Consider the following 14416-nt stretch of genomic DNA (forward strand, 5'->3'; position numbering starts at 1 on the left):
TACATAACAAATAGACTTGGGGTTTGAAGGGAAATTCAAGGAAGAATGACCATCCCTACAATACACACACAAAACAACATCATATTGACTTGGTGATGGAGTTGCAAAATTATTCAAACCATTAGTGGTAAATTGTTTTAACATTGAGGAAATGGAAGATACCTGAGCAGAGAGTGAAGTCAATACGTCCACTTTATGCACTCCAGCTACTCGTCTTCTTAAAACTGCTAGATTTGTCGACCATTGGTAATTGTTGCTATTATCCTTTCGATAATCTTATAAGCCTCGTTATAAGACTTAGACAAAATCGCACCATTCGCAAAAGCATCTACCATCAATCTTGTATGTCCATTGAGACCGTTATAAAACGTCTCCAACTAGATACAATGAGGAATCCCGTGATGTGGACACTTACGAAGCAATTCTTTGAATCTTTCCCACGCCTCGTATAAGGACTCGTCATCCAATTGTTGGAAAGTAGTTATCTCATTCCACAACTTTGCGTTCTTGCTCGATAGAAAATACTTTACCAAAAATCTTTCTGCTAATTCTTGCCATGTAGATATTGAACTTGGTGGCAATGAATTCAACCATGCTCGTGCTCAATCTCGCAACGAGTACGGAAATAACTTTAACCTTAATGCATCTTCAGTCACACCAGCTATCTTAAACGAATCATTCACCTCCATGAATAGTCGAAGGTGAATATGTGGATCTTCCATGGGCATACCACTTAACTGGCCCACCGTTTGAAGCATTTGAAACATCACTGGTTTCAATTTGAATTGGGGTGCCTCGATATCAAGCCTTCTAATTCCTAAATTTAACTCATTGAAGAGTGACACATCGTATTGTCTTATGGCACGATCCCTATCATCTGCAATAAGGATTGGGTTGTGCACATGATTGACTCCATTACCTTGTCCATCATTTTAATTTCCAAGGTCCATGTGTAACACTCCTAACCGGTATACGTTGATAAATTAGAGTTACGAAGCGTTACCGGATGAAACGCAACTTAACACAGACATTAAAAAATTTTACTTTAACCTTTTATAACCAAAACATAACATTTTAGTTCAGTTAAACCGTAAGAAAAATAAGATAGTATCATTTGGCTATTAATTACATATATATATACAATACATTAAAGTACGACTCCCAAAATATCATCTAGCCTATACATGCCATAAGTTAAAATTTAAACGTTTTAATACCGAGATAGTAGATAGAGTGATGATCTTCGCTAACGATCCCCGAGTCTGCAGCTTGGTTTTTATCTATAAAACAAATGGATAAAAACAATCGAAGTAAGCTTTTATAGCTTAATAAGTTTATAACATATCTAAAATACATATAAACAAACATATGTATAAACATTATATGCTTATAATCAAATTACAGACATAATCATTAATTACATATACTGATTTCTAATATACTTATCATTTGCATTTCATCGAATGCATATATATGATCCTTCAAATACATATGTCAAAGCTTATATTTTTACTTATCAACTACATAAACCAAATGCACAACTATACTTATAATCCACATATGCCGAATGCATATAAGTATATTCAACAGTTTTCATAACAACCAATATATGTGCCTACTCACTAAACACAGAGATCCAAACCTTTATATGCTCATCAAATACATATAGACAAATGGTCATGTAATTATCCATTATATATATATCCCATAATCATTTATATATATATATATCAAATGCATATAATCACTTAATTTAACATATTCATCGGCACTTAGCCTGCTAGGCTTATAGCCTGATTCCAATCACCGGCACTTAGCCTGCTAGGTTTATAACCTGATTCAGATCACCGACACTTAGCCTGCTAGGTTTATAACCTGATTCAGTTCACCGGCACTTAGCCTGCTAGGTTTATAACCTGATTCAAATCACCGACTCTTAGCCTGCTAGGTTATAACCTGGTTCAGATCACCGGCTCTTAGCCTGCTAGACTTAAAGTCCGAATTATTTCACCGGCCTTAAGCCTGCTAGGTTTTAAACCTAAAAATTTCAATTTCACATATACAAAATACTCCTCAAGTAATTCATTAAATAAAACACATAATTGTAAAAGATCATATTCAAACCTAAGAGAATTTATAAATTCCTATATTCAATTCAATTCAAATTTCTATAAATTGTATGCGCACACATATATTCCTATACCTTACTACTTAACTAATTTCAATATAAGAATTTTAGATATATATATTCACCTATTCAAACTAACTATACATGTATATTTGTACGTATTCAATACTACCCATATATATATATAAACTTAACATCCATATCTTGAGATATGTTTAAGACCTATTCAAATGTATACATATATGTTTCAACTCACTTTTAAACACTTATTGAAATTTACCTATGCATATGCAATATACACACTTTTAATCCATCCCAAAAGTTATACATGAATGTACATGTATATGTTCGATTCTTATGTTTACATTTACATTTCTCATATCATCAAATATTTTAAATAAAAACATAAACATATAGATATATATTTAAATATTCAAACAATGTATATATATATTTATCTATATACCATTCAGTAACTATATTTAATTCCAAAACTTATATAGGCATATATCCATTTAGTAGAACATAAGCTTATACACAATTTCTATCCATATTTCAAATCTATTCAACCAAAGTATACTTGATTATAAATCAATAATAATTCAATATAGATTCGTACACACAGTTATATACTAATTTAGTTCTATTTATAAGCTAGTAGACTTACCTCGGACGATGGAAAATCAAAGTCGGACGATTATTCGACTATTTTGGCTTTTCCCCGATCTAACTCCGATTTCTTTGGTTCTAGATCTAAATATATTCAAAATGAGATAATTTATTTATTAACACATTCAATTTTGTCCAAAAACACATAATTTGGAAAATTACTATTTTGCCCCTAATATTTACACTTTTTGCAATTTACTCCCTATTGCATAAAACACAAATTACACAAAATTTGCCCATACCACACAAGGGCCGAATATTCATGGTTCTCATACAAGTCCACACATTTCATTTATTTCACATTTTAGTCACCCAAAAATTTAATTTCACAATTTAGCCCTATTTACTCAATTTCACTAAAAATTCGAAGATAAAACATTTTAATCTAACACCTATATTTCATATTTCATCAACTAACATCACATATCACAAGTTATAATGAATGGAAAAACACAAAATAATCAAAAATTTCAAAAAGTCAAGCATGGGTCTTGTAGTATATAAAGCAACGATCTCAAAAACATAAAAATTTTCAAAAACCGAAACCAAAACACACCTTAATTTTCAATGGGAATTGTCGAAACCCTAAAAGCCATTGATGAATTCTCCCAAGCTTAACATTCGGCCAAGGTAAGAATGTTTTTTTTTTATGCTTTCTTTACTTATTTTAATTATATGACATAATTTGATAAATTACTAAATTAACCTTATATAATAAATATATAAAACATATATATAAAGGACAATGTTGTCATATGTCACCCACTAACTATATTTTTGGTCTAATTACACCTTTAGACCTCTCACTTAAAAAGACAACAACAAATAGACACTTTCATATTTAACCATTAAATTTTTATTTTACGCGATTTAATCCTTTTATTTAATCGGACACTCAAACGACGAAATTAAAACATGAAAATTTCACACAATTAAATTCACACATAATAAACACACAAAATAATATTAAAATATTTTTTTAACTCAGACTTGTGGTCCCGAAACCACTATGTCCAATTAGAGTCGAAATCGGGCTGTTACACCATGTAACACCCCTAGTCTAAATACGTCGCTGGAATAGGGTTACAAAGTATTACCAAAGTTTACAATTTAAACGGACAGAAAAATTCAACCATTTCATAACATATAGCATTCATGACCGAAACCAATCATAGATATGCATGTTGTCCCTAATACGAGCCATCGGACCCAAAATACACCATAGAAGCAAATCAAGACTCAATCAGTGATTCAGAGAATTTTTTGGAAACTTATAAAATTTTAAAAACTACAGAGGTCACACGACCAAGAGACACGCCCGTGTCTTAGGTCGTGTGGGCATTCGAAATAGGGACACACGGTCGTGTCCTAGCCCGTGTTCGTGCCCGTGTAATTCACTGACTTGTGCCACATGGCCAAGCCACACGCCCGTGTGCTAGGCCGTGTGAGCATACTGACGTGCACCCTTTAAAAGATACAGGGGACACACGACCGTGTCACCTAGCCGTGTGTCACACACGACTGAGACACACGCTCGTGTCTCTGCCCGTGTAGACGAAAATAGGTCATTTTCTAAGCCACATTTCTCACCCAAAAATGACATCAACCTTCTCACAAAAATGCACATCAAACATGATAAGGCCACATCTATATACACATCAAAATATACCAAACACAAGCCATATAAATGGCTAATCTAAACAAAACACTTATATGCCAACATTGGCCAAATTAACTTATACATGCCATTATAACCAAAATTAAATAACTGAATGTACCAATAGAGCCGGTGGATGGTGTGATATAGCTCCGACAAGCTTCCAACCAGAACAAGCTCATGAATCACTATAAAACACGGAAAAATAATACAGAGTAAGCATTTAAGCTTAGTATGTTCATATAATAGAGAATTTAACTTACCATTTTAATCACATTTATGGTAACTAAACCCAAAGCATATCTTAACTAAATTTAGCCAAAAGCCTAACGCATATTCATCAACCATATTAGCCATATAATTCATATAAAAATCGAGAATCATGTATGAGTTCAACAACTATTCAAACTCCATATACATGTAACATCAATATCATGTATCCATATATCATATACAAACCATTTCCATGTAATTCATGTAAATACCTGTACTAGTTCGTATTGAACTCATATAAACTTGAAACAGAACTGTGCCAGTTGAACCATCTAGAATATCATTAAATACGCGGTTAGTACACACGAGGTGTACTGAACTATAATATGTCAATTCATGTACATGTATGCTCATACGAGCTGTAAACGGTAAGCTCCTTCCAGCTGAATAACGGTAAGCTCCTTTGAGCTGAATAGCGGTAAGCTCGTACGAGCTGAAATCCGTAATCCTAATTACATGTCATTTGTATTCCTAAGAATTCCTAAGGTTCAAACGGGGCTTGATAATCGTCGTACAGCATCGAATATGCGATCGGTATTCATATATGATGATAATGAAAATAACATACATCTAATTCAATCAAAGCATATAATTACACAATTTAGTTACAGGAACTTACCTCGACGAGTATTCGTAGATACGGAGGCGACTAATCCGAAGTTTTCTCTTTGCCTCGATCTAACTCCATACGAAGTCTAACCGGATCTATACGAATGAAGTTAAATCAATTCAATATAATTCATATTCAATTTACTCGAACACACATTCTTGAAAAATTACCATTTTACCCCTATACTTTTATTTCTTTACAATTTAGTCCCTAGGCTCGGAAAATGAAATTCATTCAATTTTATCCCTACCCAAGCCTAGCCGAATTATAAACATGTTTATAGAAGCCCATATATTCCACAAATTCACAAAATTACCACATAATTTATCACATTTTTCAATTTAATGCTTAATTGATAATTTCATCAAAAATTCCATTACAAAAGTTGTTTATTTTAAAAAAACCATTCATTTTCTACCATTAAAATTCAGAACTCTAACATGCTCATCAATGGCAAAACTCAAATACTTTAACAGTTTTACGAATTAGTCCCCGGGCTAGCTAGATTAAGCAACAACGATTACGGAAACATAAAAATCATTAAAAACGGGACAAAAATCACTCACCAATTGAGCTTCAAAGTAGCCGAACCCTAGTTGAACAAAAATGGATTTCTTCCTTCAATACTCGGTTGAAAAAAAAGATGGATAAAGATGATAGCAAATTTGGTTTTATTTGTTTTATCATTTATTACATATTTACAAAATTAACCTTAATTAACATTAAAAATTACACTAATGCCAAGCCATGTACATCCACTATCACATTTAATGGTCTAATTACCGTATAAGGACCTCTACTTTAAAGTTCTATAGCTATTTAATACCTTTACCTATTAGAACTCAACTTTTGCAGTTTACGTGATTTAGTCCTTTTTATCAAATTGAACATGTAAACGGTAAAATTTCTTAACGAAATTTTTATACGGTATTTCTATCATACTTTAGGCAATAAAATAATTAGAAAACAATTTTTTGGAACTCAGATTTGTGGTCCCGAAACCACTGTTCTGATTTCACTTAAAATGGGCTGTTATAGTCCATCTCGGTTTGTCTTTGAGCTAATCTCTCGCGTCTCCTCTATCTAAATGTTTACTTAATTTCAGGGTCTACAAGTAATAGATCAATGATTCGATCTATGTTCATAAACACTTGATAAATAAATCATAAATAAATCATAAAGAATAAATTAGTAATGTTAGAAACTAAATAAAAACCAAACTGCAAAAATGATTTCACAAAGAATGACTAAGGCAACAGTCCCTGGCAACGGCACTAAAAACTTGTAATGGAATTTTTGTGCAAGTGTATACAGTTGTTCAAGTAATAAGTAAGTAAAATGAGTTATTGTCTCCATAGGGACTGTTTGTGTTAATCAATTATTTGGAAAATTATAGTTAACAATTTAATGTAAAAAAACATAATAAATTGAATGGTGATAATTAAATTATTTAGATGTAAAATTGATCCTTAATGCAATTTTCATCTAAGTATGCAAACTATCTAAACAAATGAATGGATGGACTTTAGCAACAAAAACAATCAACGTAAATAGGCTAGGATAATTATATTAATCAACTCAATTCATTTTCATCATGTTTAACAGTGTTCGAAAAATATTCCATGGCAACTCAATCTTTCATGAGTTTGGAAACCAAATTAAGTCCTTTTGGAAGCTTTTATTTAGTGAAATATGCATTTTACTAATCATATTAAACTAAGGGTTTCTTAGCATTTATGCGAGGTAAAAGGAACATTTATGTTTGAAACAATTTTATCACATAAACCTAAAAACTATGCAAGATAATAGAGCTAACTAAAGATATTATGAACCTCTAATTTAGTCAGGTTTAATAATCTAAATTGAGCATTGCACTTTTCAATTATGTGTCTACTAGGCGTCATCTGGTTAGGATCGCTCAGCTAATCTAAATGCATCCAATCACGTATGAATGAAATACATCTTGATTTTAATTGAAAACATGATCGATTGAGGCACAAACACGTAAAACATGAATCAAACAAATATTATTGAATTAACATAACCATCCTAGCTATGAAGAATTAAGCTATATTGTTGATTGCAAGATCAATGAACACTTAGCAAACATGCTTAAATTAAACAACAAGGAGGAAATAGTAAACTCTAATTAAATTCAGCAACCTTTAGGATCTTTTTGACTGAGGTGTTCATTCGATCCGCCCGTTGCTCCTTTGCTAAGGGTTTCTCAAGGTGGTCAGCCAAGAGATGATCTTGACAAGGGTTTTGTTGACTAAAATGGAAGTGGAAATAGAATGGAAATGAAAAAAATAAGAGAGAATGAAAGGATATTATGAATAGAGAATGATGGATGAGTGATGAGGGATAAATGGATGATTTGAGAAGTGGGATTTGTATAGTATTTATAGGTGAAGGTAAGGGTGAAGTTTACTAAAAATAACATTTGAAAATCCTTCATTTTCTCTCATGCTTGGCCGGCCACAAATTGTGGAAAAGGGGATGACTTGGTTGCTTCATTTTGAATTCAAAACTTTGATATTAATAGCCATAAGGTGGACGGTTTCAAAGTATGAACTTGTGTACCGATTTCTGACATATTTCCAACTACAGGGACCTTCAACAAAATATCTCAAATATTATTTTTGGGCAGCCATTTGCTTGCACCGAAATTGGGCTTTAATTCCTCTTTGTTGGATGGTTTATTGATCCAATAATAAATCAGATAGGTCCATCATATAGCAACACTTCTATTGGGTCAAATTGACATCCTTATAACCTAATTTTACATGGTCTTGCCATCCAAATAGAGTGGGTATGTTCATGTCCATGAAACCTTTATATTAATCTCATCTTCCATAGTCCTACTGCATAGTGAAAATTCACATATTAATAATTAACATGAAATAATATAAATTATGCACAAAAATCATGTAATAAAGCATAATTTCACATACTTTATAAATTCATGTCCAATATTAATATTTAAGTAAAATTCACTTAATTCAATAAAAATTATTCAAGATTAACATATTTATTAAGTCAAAAGGTGGTAAAATATATAAAAAATCCTATATAATTTTGAGTTTACAATGACTTGTAATGGTAATTGTGATATAGTAATAATTTAACAATCCTAAAAAATAACATGATAGAGTGTTGCCTGGAACAAAATGATGGGGTTGAAGATGTCACTTTAGAGACAAAATAATGTTATCTTAGCTGCAAGCGAGATTATAAGAGTGGTATGAAGAACCTGGTTCAAATTTAAGATATAGAAGGGAAACTAGAGAATGAGAGCTGATTAGGGGGCCTTAGAAAGAGTAAAGGTATACACATAACTTATTTTCTCTCTTTTTCCATTCCTCGAGAAAAAAATGAAGCATTTTGAATTAAAATTAAAGATACTTGACTAAGAGATTTGGTGTTTTTGAACACAATTTTAATGTAGGGTAGTCATTGATATGTAGATCTTAATGCATTTAATAACTTATGTTTATGCTTCCATGATTGATCTGAAAGAAATACAATACATAACATGCATTCACTAGTGCCTATAATTATGCCTGCATTAATTGAATCAAGTTGATAGGCGAACAAACGGAGGAGTCCTTCAAGAAACGCCTAGCCCAAAGGAAATGCATGGTTTCACTTGGGTGGAATGGGTCGAAGAACACACGAGTCTTCCTATCTTTACATGGAGCAATATTTGGAGCACAAACTTGAATTTTAGTCCCATTATTATCAATGCAGCATGAAGTGTTCACATCCTTAAATCCTGCATATACAAATATACACATATTTATCTTTCATTCAAAATCCAAAATACCTCACATAAAAGTTAATTTGTTTGCAGTTTTAAGGATTATTGCTAAATATTATTTACTCACCATAAGATTCAGGCATTTCAAACACATCTTTAAATACCTTGTAAATATCTCCAAGAACGAATTTAGAGCCTGAAAGAGTGGATTGCAAATTTTTCAACAAACTAGGAAGGAGCTCATTGTAAATCGATACACGATTGTTTATTTCTTCGACACATGGCCCACTGTGATTTTTTGTATTTATGCTAAATGGTGAGCATCCTAATGGTGATACATTGCTTACAAAAAATTTGCGAGCACCTAGTGTATATAATCTCTGCATTGTTAAATGTATAAGTCATTAGACATTAAAAGAAATATTTGAGTAAAAGGGTTAGTTTATCTATTTAATGATATAAAATTAGTCTGTCTAATATGAGTCATAAGTATATGTTTGCAAAACCCAATATTATTTGTATAATTTTACCTTCAATTGCTTGGAAAACTCTTTAATGAGAAGTTTGGCATATTTATCAATAGAGTACTTTTTTGCCATTTCAGCTTCAAAGGTAAGACCTAAGTCATTGCCTGCGTGATGGATGAAAAATAGAGACTTGGAAAGGTATTGAGTAAAGCCTTTATAGCTATCAAATTTACCTTTCAAGTCTTCCATTGTGGTGTTCTCAAACAAGTCAACTTGTTGAAAGAAGTTGATGACATTCTTATGCTATAAATAATATCCAAATCCAAATCATGAATATATATAGTTAGTGTGTTATCTACATAAAAAAACTCAACTTAAATGGTTCAATATTATAGGTGTTTTACCAAAAAATGTCCATTTTGAGGGAGAAGTCCAGAAGATCCTGATGCATAATTAACACCAGTTTGAATTCTTTTTCTGTCTATCTTAGACATACCCATAATTGGTGGTGGGTATGGCAAACCTGCCACTGTAGCTGTAATATGGAAAAGAAAAAAATCGTTTACTTAAAAGGAAAGTAATTGGACTTCTTGCACACAGACATATACGAACATGAGCCTGTATTTCTATTCAAACTTAGATTATTATTACTAAATCATTTGTCTGAGAGAAGAATTATGTAGGAACATGGATTGATCTCATCTAGTCTTTGTGTATAAAATATTGTGAATTATAATAACTCAAATAGTTTTGGGATCAGATTGAGTAAGTTAGGTTAGGAAAAAGAATTGTTTGTTAAAAATTTGACTGAAAAAAATACTAAAAGTTCATACTACTAGTTTAAAAAATGTTAAAAAGCTATTTTTTATAAGTAAGTTATAGCTATCCTACTTAAATTATCTCATAAAAAGAATCACAACCTAGATCCAATTCCAACAAGATAAAATTACTAATGCAAATATTATAGTATAAACAATAGCCATGTTCAAGGGACAAGCTACTCAACCAAGTCCAATGTCTTGCTTGAAATTTTGGAAGCTTTGGACAAAATATTAGACTCCAGAAATGAGTTTGGGCAAAAGAAACTAGACATGTTTAAAATATGAACGAGTTTAGGCTCCAAAATTCAAGGTCCAAGCCAACATTTGAAGCCCATATATCACCCCAATCTACGCTTCGACAAGCATGGATATAGCATGTAAAGTATACAATCTCGACCTAAACACAACCTGGCCTAGGCCATCCTCACCTCTTGTAGATAGGAATCTATCTCAAACTATTAATTAAAATAGAATTACTTTATCTAATAAGAATGAAACAGAATAGTAGATATCAACTAAACAATACATATATATATAATAAAATGAATTAAAGTACAATGTAATTTTACTTTTGTGTCATACCAATGAAATCTACCCCAATTCTACCATTGGTGACTCGACCAGTAGGTTTTCCATCAAAATCAATTCCAAATGGCAAATAACCTCCTCCAATTGCATCTTTATTTCCCAAAATTGCTTTGTTGTTTCCATTGTCAACAAAAGAGTCACCGAATACATAAATAGCTGGCAAAGCAATCTTGATATCTATTAATGATAAATGCTTCATAAGATCCTTTTGATTAATGTTCAATGGCGGCACTTCAATCACATCGCTTAAACCAAATTCTAATAAATAAATTAAGATGATAAAAACACAAAGATGAAGTTTAACCATGATAATTGCAACACTCAAAGAATATTAGAATATTTGGTATTTAATTCTTATATTTGAGCTTTGGTTTTTGTGTGGATTTATAAATTGTGTCTCTTTGATTATTTTGTTATAGATTTCAATTAATTGTTTAAATTAAGCATACCAACTTCTTGAATATTGGCAAGTTATAAACTGATTATTAAAATATATAAAAGAAACTCCTAATCAAATTAACTATAATATAATATTACTAGTTACTAATAGATTTTTGTTAAGCTAAATTGATATTAGTTTCCTACAAATTTTTATTCTTGTCTAAATCATTTAAAATTTTAGTTCTAATTGTTAAGATAATTATTGTAAAACTGTAAAAACAAATTTTTTGTTTCTTGTTTGTGTAATTGTTAAGGTAATTACAAGTCTATCTTAAAATACAACTAAACATCACCTTTCATATGTCATACATTGTACAAATAAAAAGATGTCTCACAACAGCAGATGTCCTCTAGCGTAGTCCTTAAGCAAAATACTAATAAAGGGGAATGAGGGTAAGTTTAAAAGAATTTAGTGAGTTCCATAGAGATCTTAAGCAAAATACTAATAGCACAGTCCAATCTTTCAAAGGAATCTCTCAACATTAGAAAGTACGCTCAATGGTGTATATAGAACTTAGACAGACTTGGTGCACCAATGGCGAGTCACATGGGCTAATACTATATGCCAACACAATATAAACAGACATTCCATTTTCATGCCAGCTAGATACGCAGAGTTCAGAGCCAGATTCATATAAGATGTTTTCGTTTCATTCATTTACATTCTCTCCTTATAGCTCCCCATTTTAGAATCATTCAGTAGCATGTTTAATTGTGTTATGACAATCTAGTTTGCAATATATATCTGCCCTACCGAAAGGGTACATAATATATTTCCTTTGACTCTATTTTCATAGATCAGTCCATATCATATCATTCATATTAGAAGAAGATGGTAGTGACCTAACATAACAATGACCCATACTTCTTATCCCAGACATATACAGAACTTAGAATAATGACTCTGGACAAACAACCATTATTCACACACACATGCATTGATCATCCTTTACAGAGTAAGAATACTTACCTTACATTATGATAAAGTAAAAATAATCACAATACATGGAAGTAAGAAGGAACTCACAAGAAAAATAACAAAGTCTAAATAGCAGGTCCTTTGCCTTTGTCACTTGGGCCTTCAGTAGTTTCTTAAGCTAAAAATAAGGTCATTTAAACATATCAGATTACTACTTCATCAAATTTAAACATGCATGCATGAAACATTAACACTTAACCCAGACCTAGGAAGTTTTCTTCCTTACACACTAGTCTGACCCTTATGCATGCAAAATCAGAAACACGTTAATTAAAAATAACCTAGGGTTCATAGCTAATTACCAGAGAGCTATGGAAAACATATAAGTTGGTTGACTACAGCGAACCTAACTTCAGATAGGTTTTCTGGACTTTGGTTTTTAAAAAATGCAAAAAAGATGAAGGAGGAAGATGAATACAAAGAAAACACAAAGATTTTCGGTGAAGGGACTGCTACCCTTATATACTTAAGCACAGGGACAAGGCTTGGTAGAAAAATCAGATAATTCCACTAACATTCTTGATTCTCGTGGTTAAGTGTGCTTATAAAAAATTAAGTCTTTTCATCTACAACAGCTTGGTTCTTGTAACGACCCAAAAGTCAGTGGTGTCGAAAAGTGTGGTTTTGGAACCCTGTTTTCGTAAACCAAATTTGTAAATATGTTTATTACATATCTATGGAGTTATAATTTAAGTGAATTGATCTTCAGATAGGTAATTTCGTATAATTAGAGCTTAATTTAAGTACAAGGACTAAATCACATAAGTGATAAAAGTGAAATTACTTAAAGAATTATGATTAGAACCTAAGGAAAATAGCTTATATAGTAATTATATCATTAGAGCTTAATGATTGATTTCTACTTGTGTGTAAAATACAATTTTTGTTGAATTAAAATGTAAAAAAAATATTAAAGTATTTTAAAACAAAACAAAACATGAGTAATTAAAGAAGAAAGTGGGGAGAAAGAGAAAAAAAATGAACGGTTTCATGTTTTAATCAATTTTGGGAGAAGAGTAATGTTCAACGCACTACCTTAGGGTTTAAAAGTTTCAAGCTTCAATTGGTTAGTTCAGCTTAGTCATTTCCTTATAATATTTATGTTTTCAGAATCCCGACATTATAAGTTAACCGACCCATGTTGAATTTTTTGGTATTTTTAAAGATTTAAAATGTTAACATTGTTAAATATTTGAAGTTTTAGGTGTTATTTTAGTAGATTTTAAGTTTAGAAGTGATAAAGGACTAAATTGTAAAGATAATTCATGATTTTGTGCAATAGGGACTAAAATGCACAAATTTTAAATTTAGTTGTAAAAATGTGAAATAGAGAGTTAAATTAGGCCTTAAGTGAAAATAATATAAAATTTTGAGGTTAAATTTGAAAGTTATGTTAGTCCCGATTTTAGGGACTAGAATAAAATAAAAAAAATTGCATAAATTTGAAACTGAATGTGAAAATGGTTGTATATTGATAATTGTATGTGTTTTTTTAGTCTGTAGCTAACATCGACCTAGAGTCCTCGAAAAATAAAGGAAAAGAAAAGGTCGTCGACAAATAGCTCGGAGTTTACGATTTGTGTTTCTATAATCCGAATTGATTATAAATTGGTGTATATTGATTTATTCATTCATGGTAAGAATATGAGGTGAGAATTCTTGTTCACTTGAAATGATTTGAATCGAATAACGATTATGAGGATTAAATTGAATATTTTTGATAAATATGTGTATTTTTATTAATTATGAAAATTTAATATGAATTGGGATAATTATTGTTGTTATATATGTTGAATAAATGTTTACTTATTAGAAATAATTGTGAAATTGAGACATTGGTTGGAATTGAATTATGAAATTAAAACCGTATTAACTGTTCGGGTAGAGTCAAATATAGTTGACATGCCATAGGATAGGAAGAGTCCAGGGATTCATCGACTACGAGTCGATGAAGCACTGGGTGCCAATTTGCTTCGATTTAACCAATGAGATACTGGGTGTCAACTTATTTACAACACAGAGT

General features: G+C 31.3%; 1 protein-coding gene and 1 non-coding gene across 2 annotated transcripts; one reads left to right on the forward strand and one right to left on the reverse strand.

Moving 5' to 3' along the window:
- Nucleotides 1–393: 393 nt before the first annotated feature.
- On the forward strand, nt 394–500 carry LOC128032914 (small nucleolar RNA R71). The gene has a single exon (XR_008189254.1). It is a non-coding gene; the product is annotated as a small nucleolar RNA R71 (small nucleolar RNA).
- Nucleotides 501–8894: 8394 nt separating this feature from the next.
- On the reverse strand, nt 8895–11280 carry LOC105797362 (GDSL esterase/lipase 7). Its single transcript, XM_012627347.1, has 5 exons — nt 10968–11280; nt 9969–10099; nt 9628–9867; nt 9225–9477; nt 8895–9112 (listed from the first exon to the last, which is right to left on the reverse strand). Exons 1-5 carry the CDS (start codon nt 11278–11280, stop codon nt 8895–8897), a joined length of 1155 nt encoding a protein of 384 aa, XP_012482801.1.
- Nucleotides 11281–14416: the final 3136 nt, after the last annotated feature.

This window comes from Gossypium raimondii, chromosome 9, assembly GCF_025698545.1.
Source record: "Gossypium raimondii isolate GPD5lz chromosome 9, ASM2569854v1, whole genome shotgun sequence".
In the NCBI taxonomy this organism is placed as follows: Eukaryota; Viridiplantae; Streptophyta; class Magnoliopsida; order Malvales; family Malvaceae; genus Gossypium; species Gossypium raimondii.

Coding starts and splice junctions, on each gene's coding strand:
- LOC105797362 (XM_012627347.1), bottom strand. CDS start 11,280: ATGGTTAAACTTCATCTTTGTGTTTTTATCATCTTAATTTATTTATTA. Junction 9,868..9,968: donor CTCAAAATGGACATTTTTTG/GTAAAACACCTA, acceptor TATTATTTATAG/CATAAGAATGTCATCAACTT. Junction 9,478..9,627: donor AGTTTTCCAAGCAATTGAAG/GTAAAATTATAC, acceptor TTAACAATGCAG/AGATTATATACACTAGGTGC.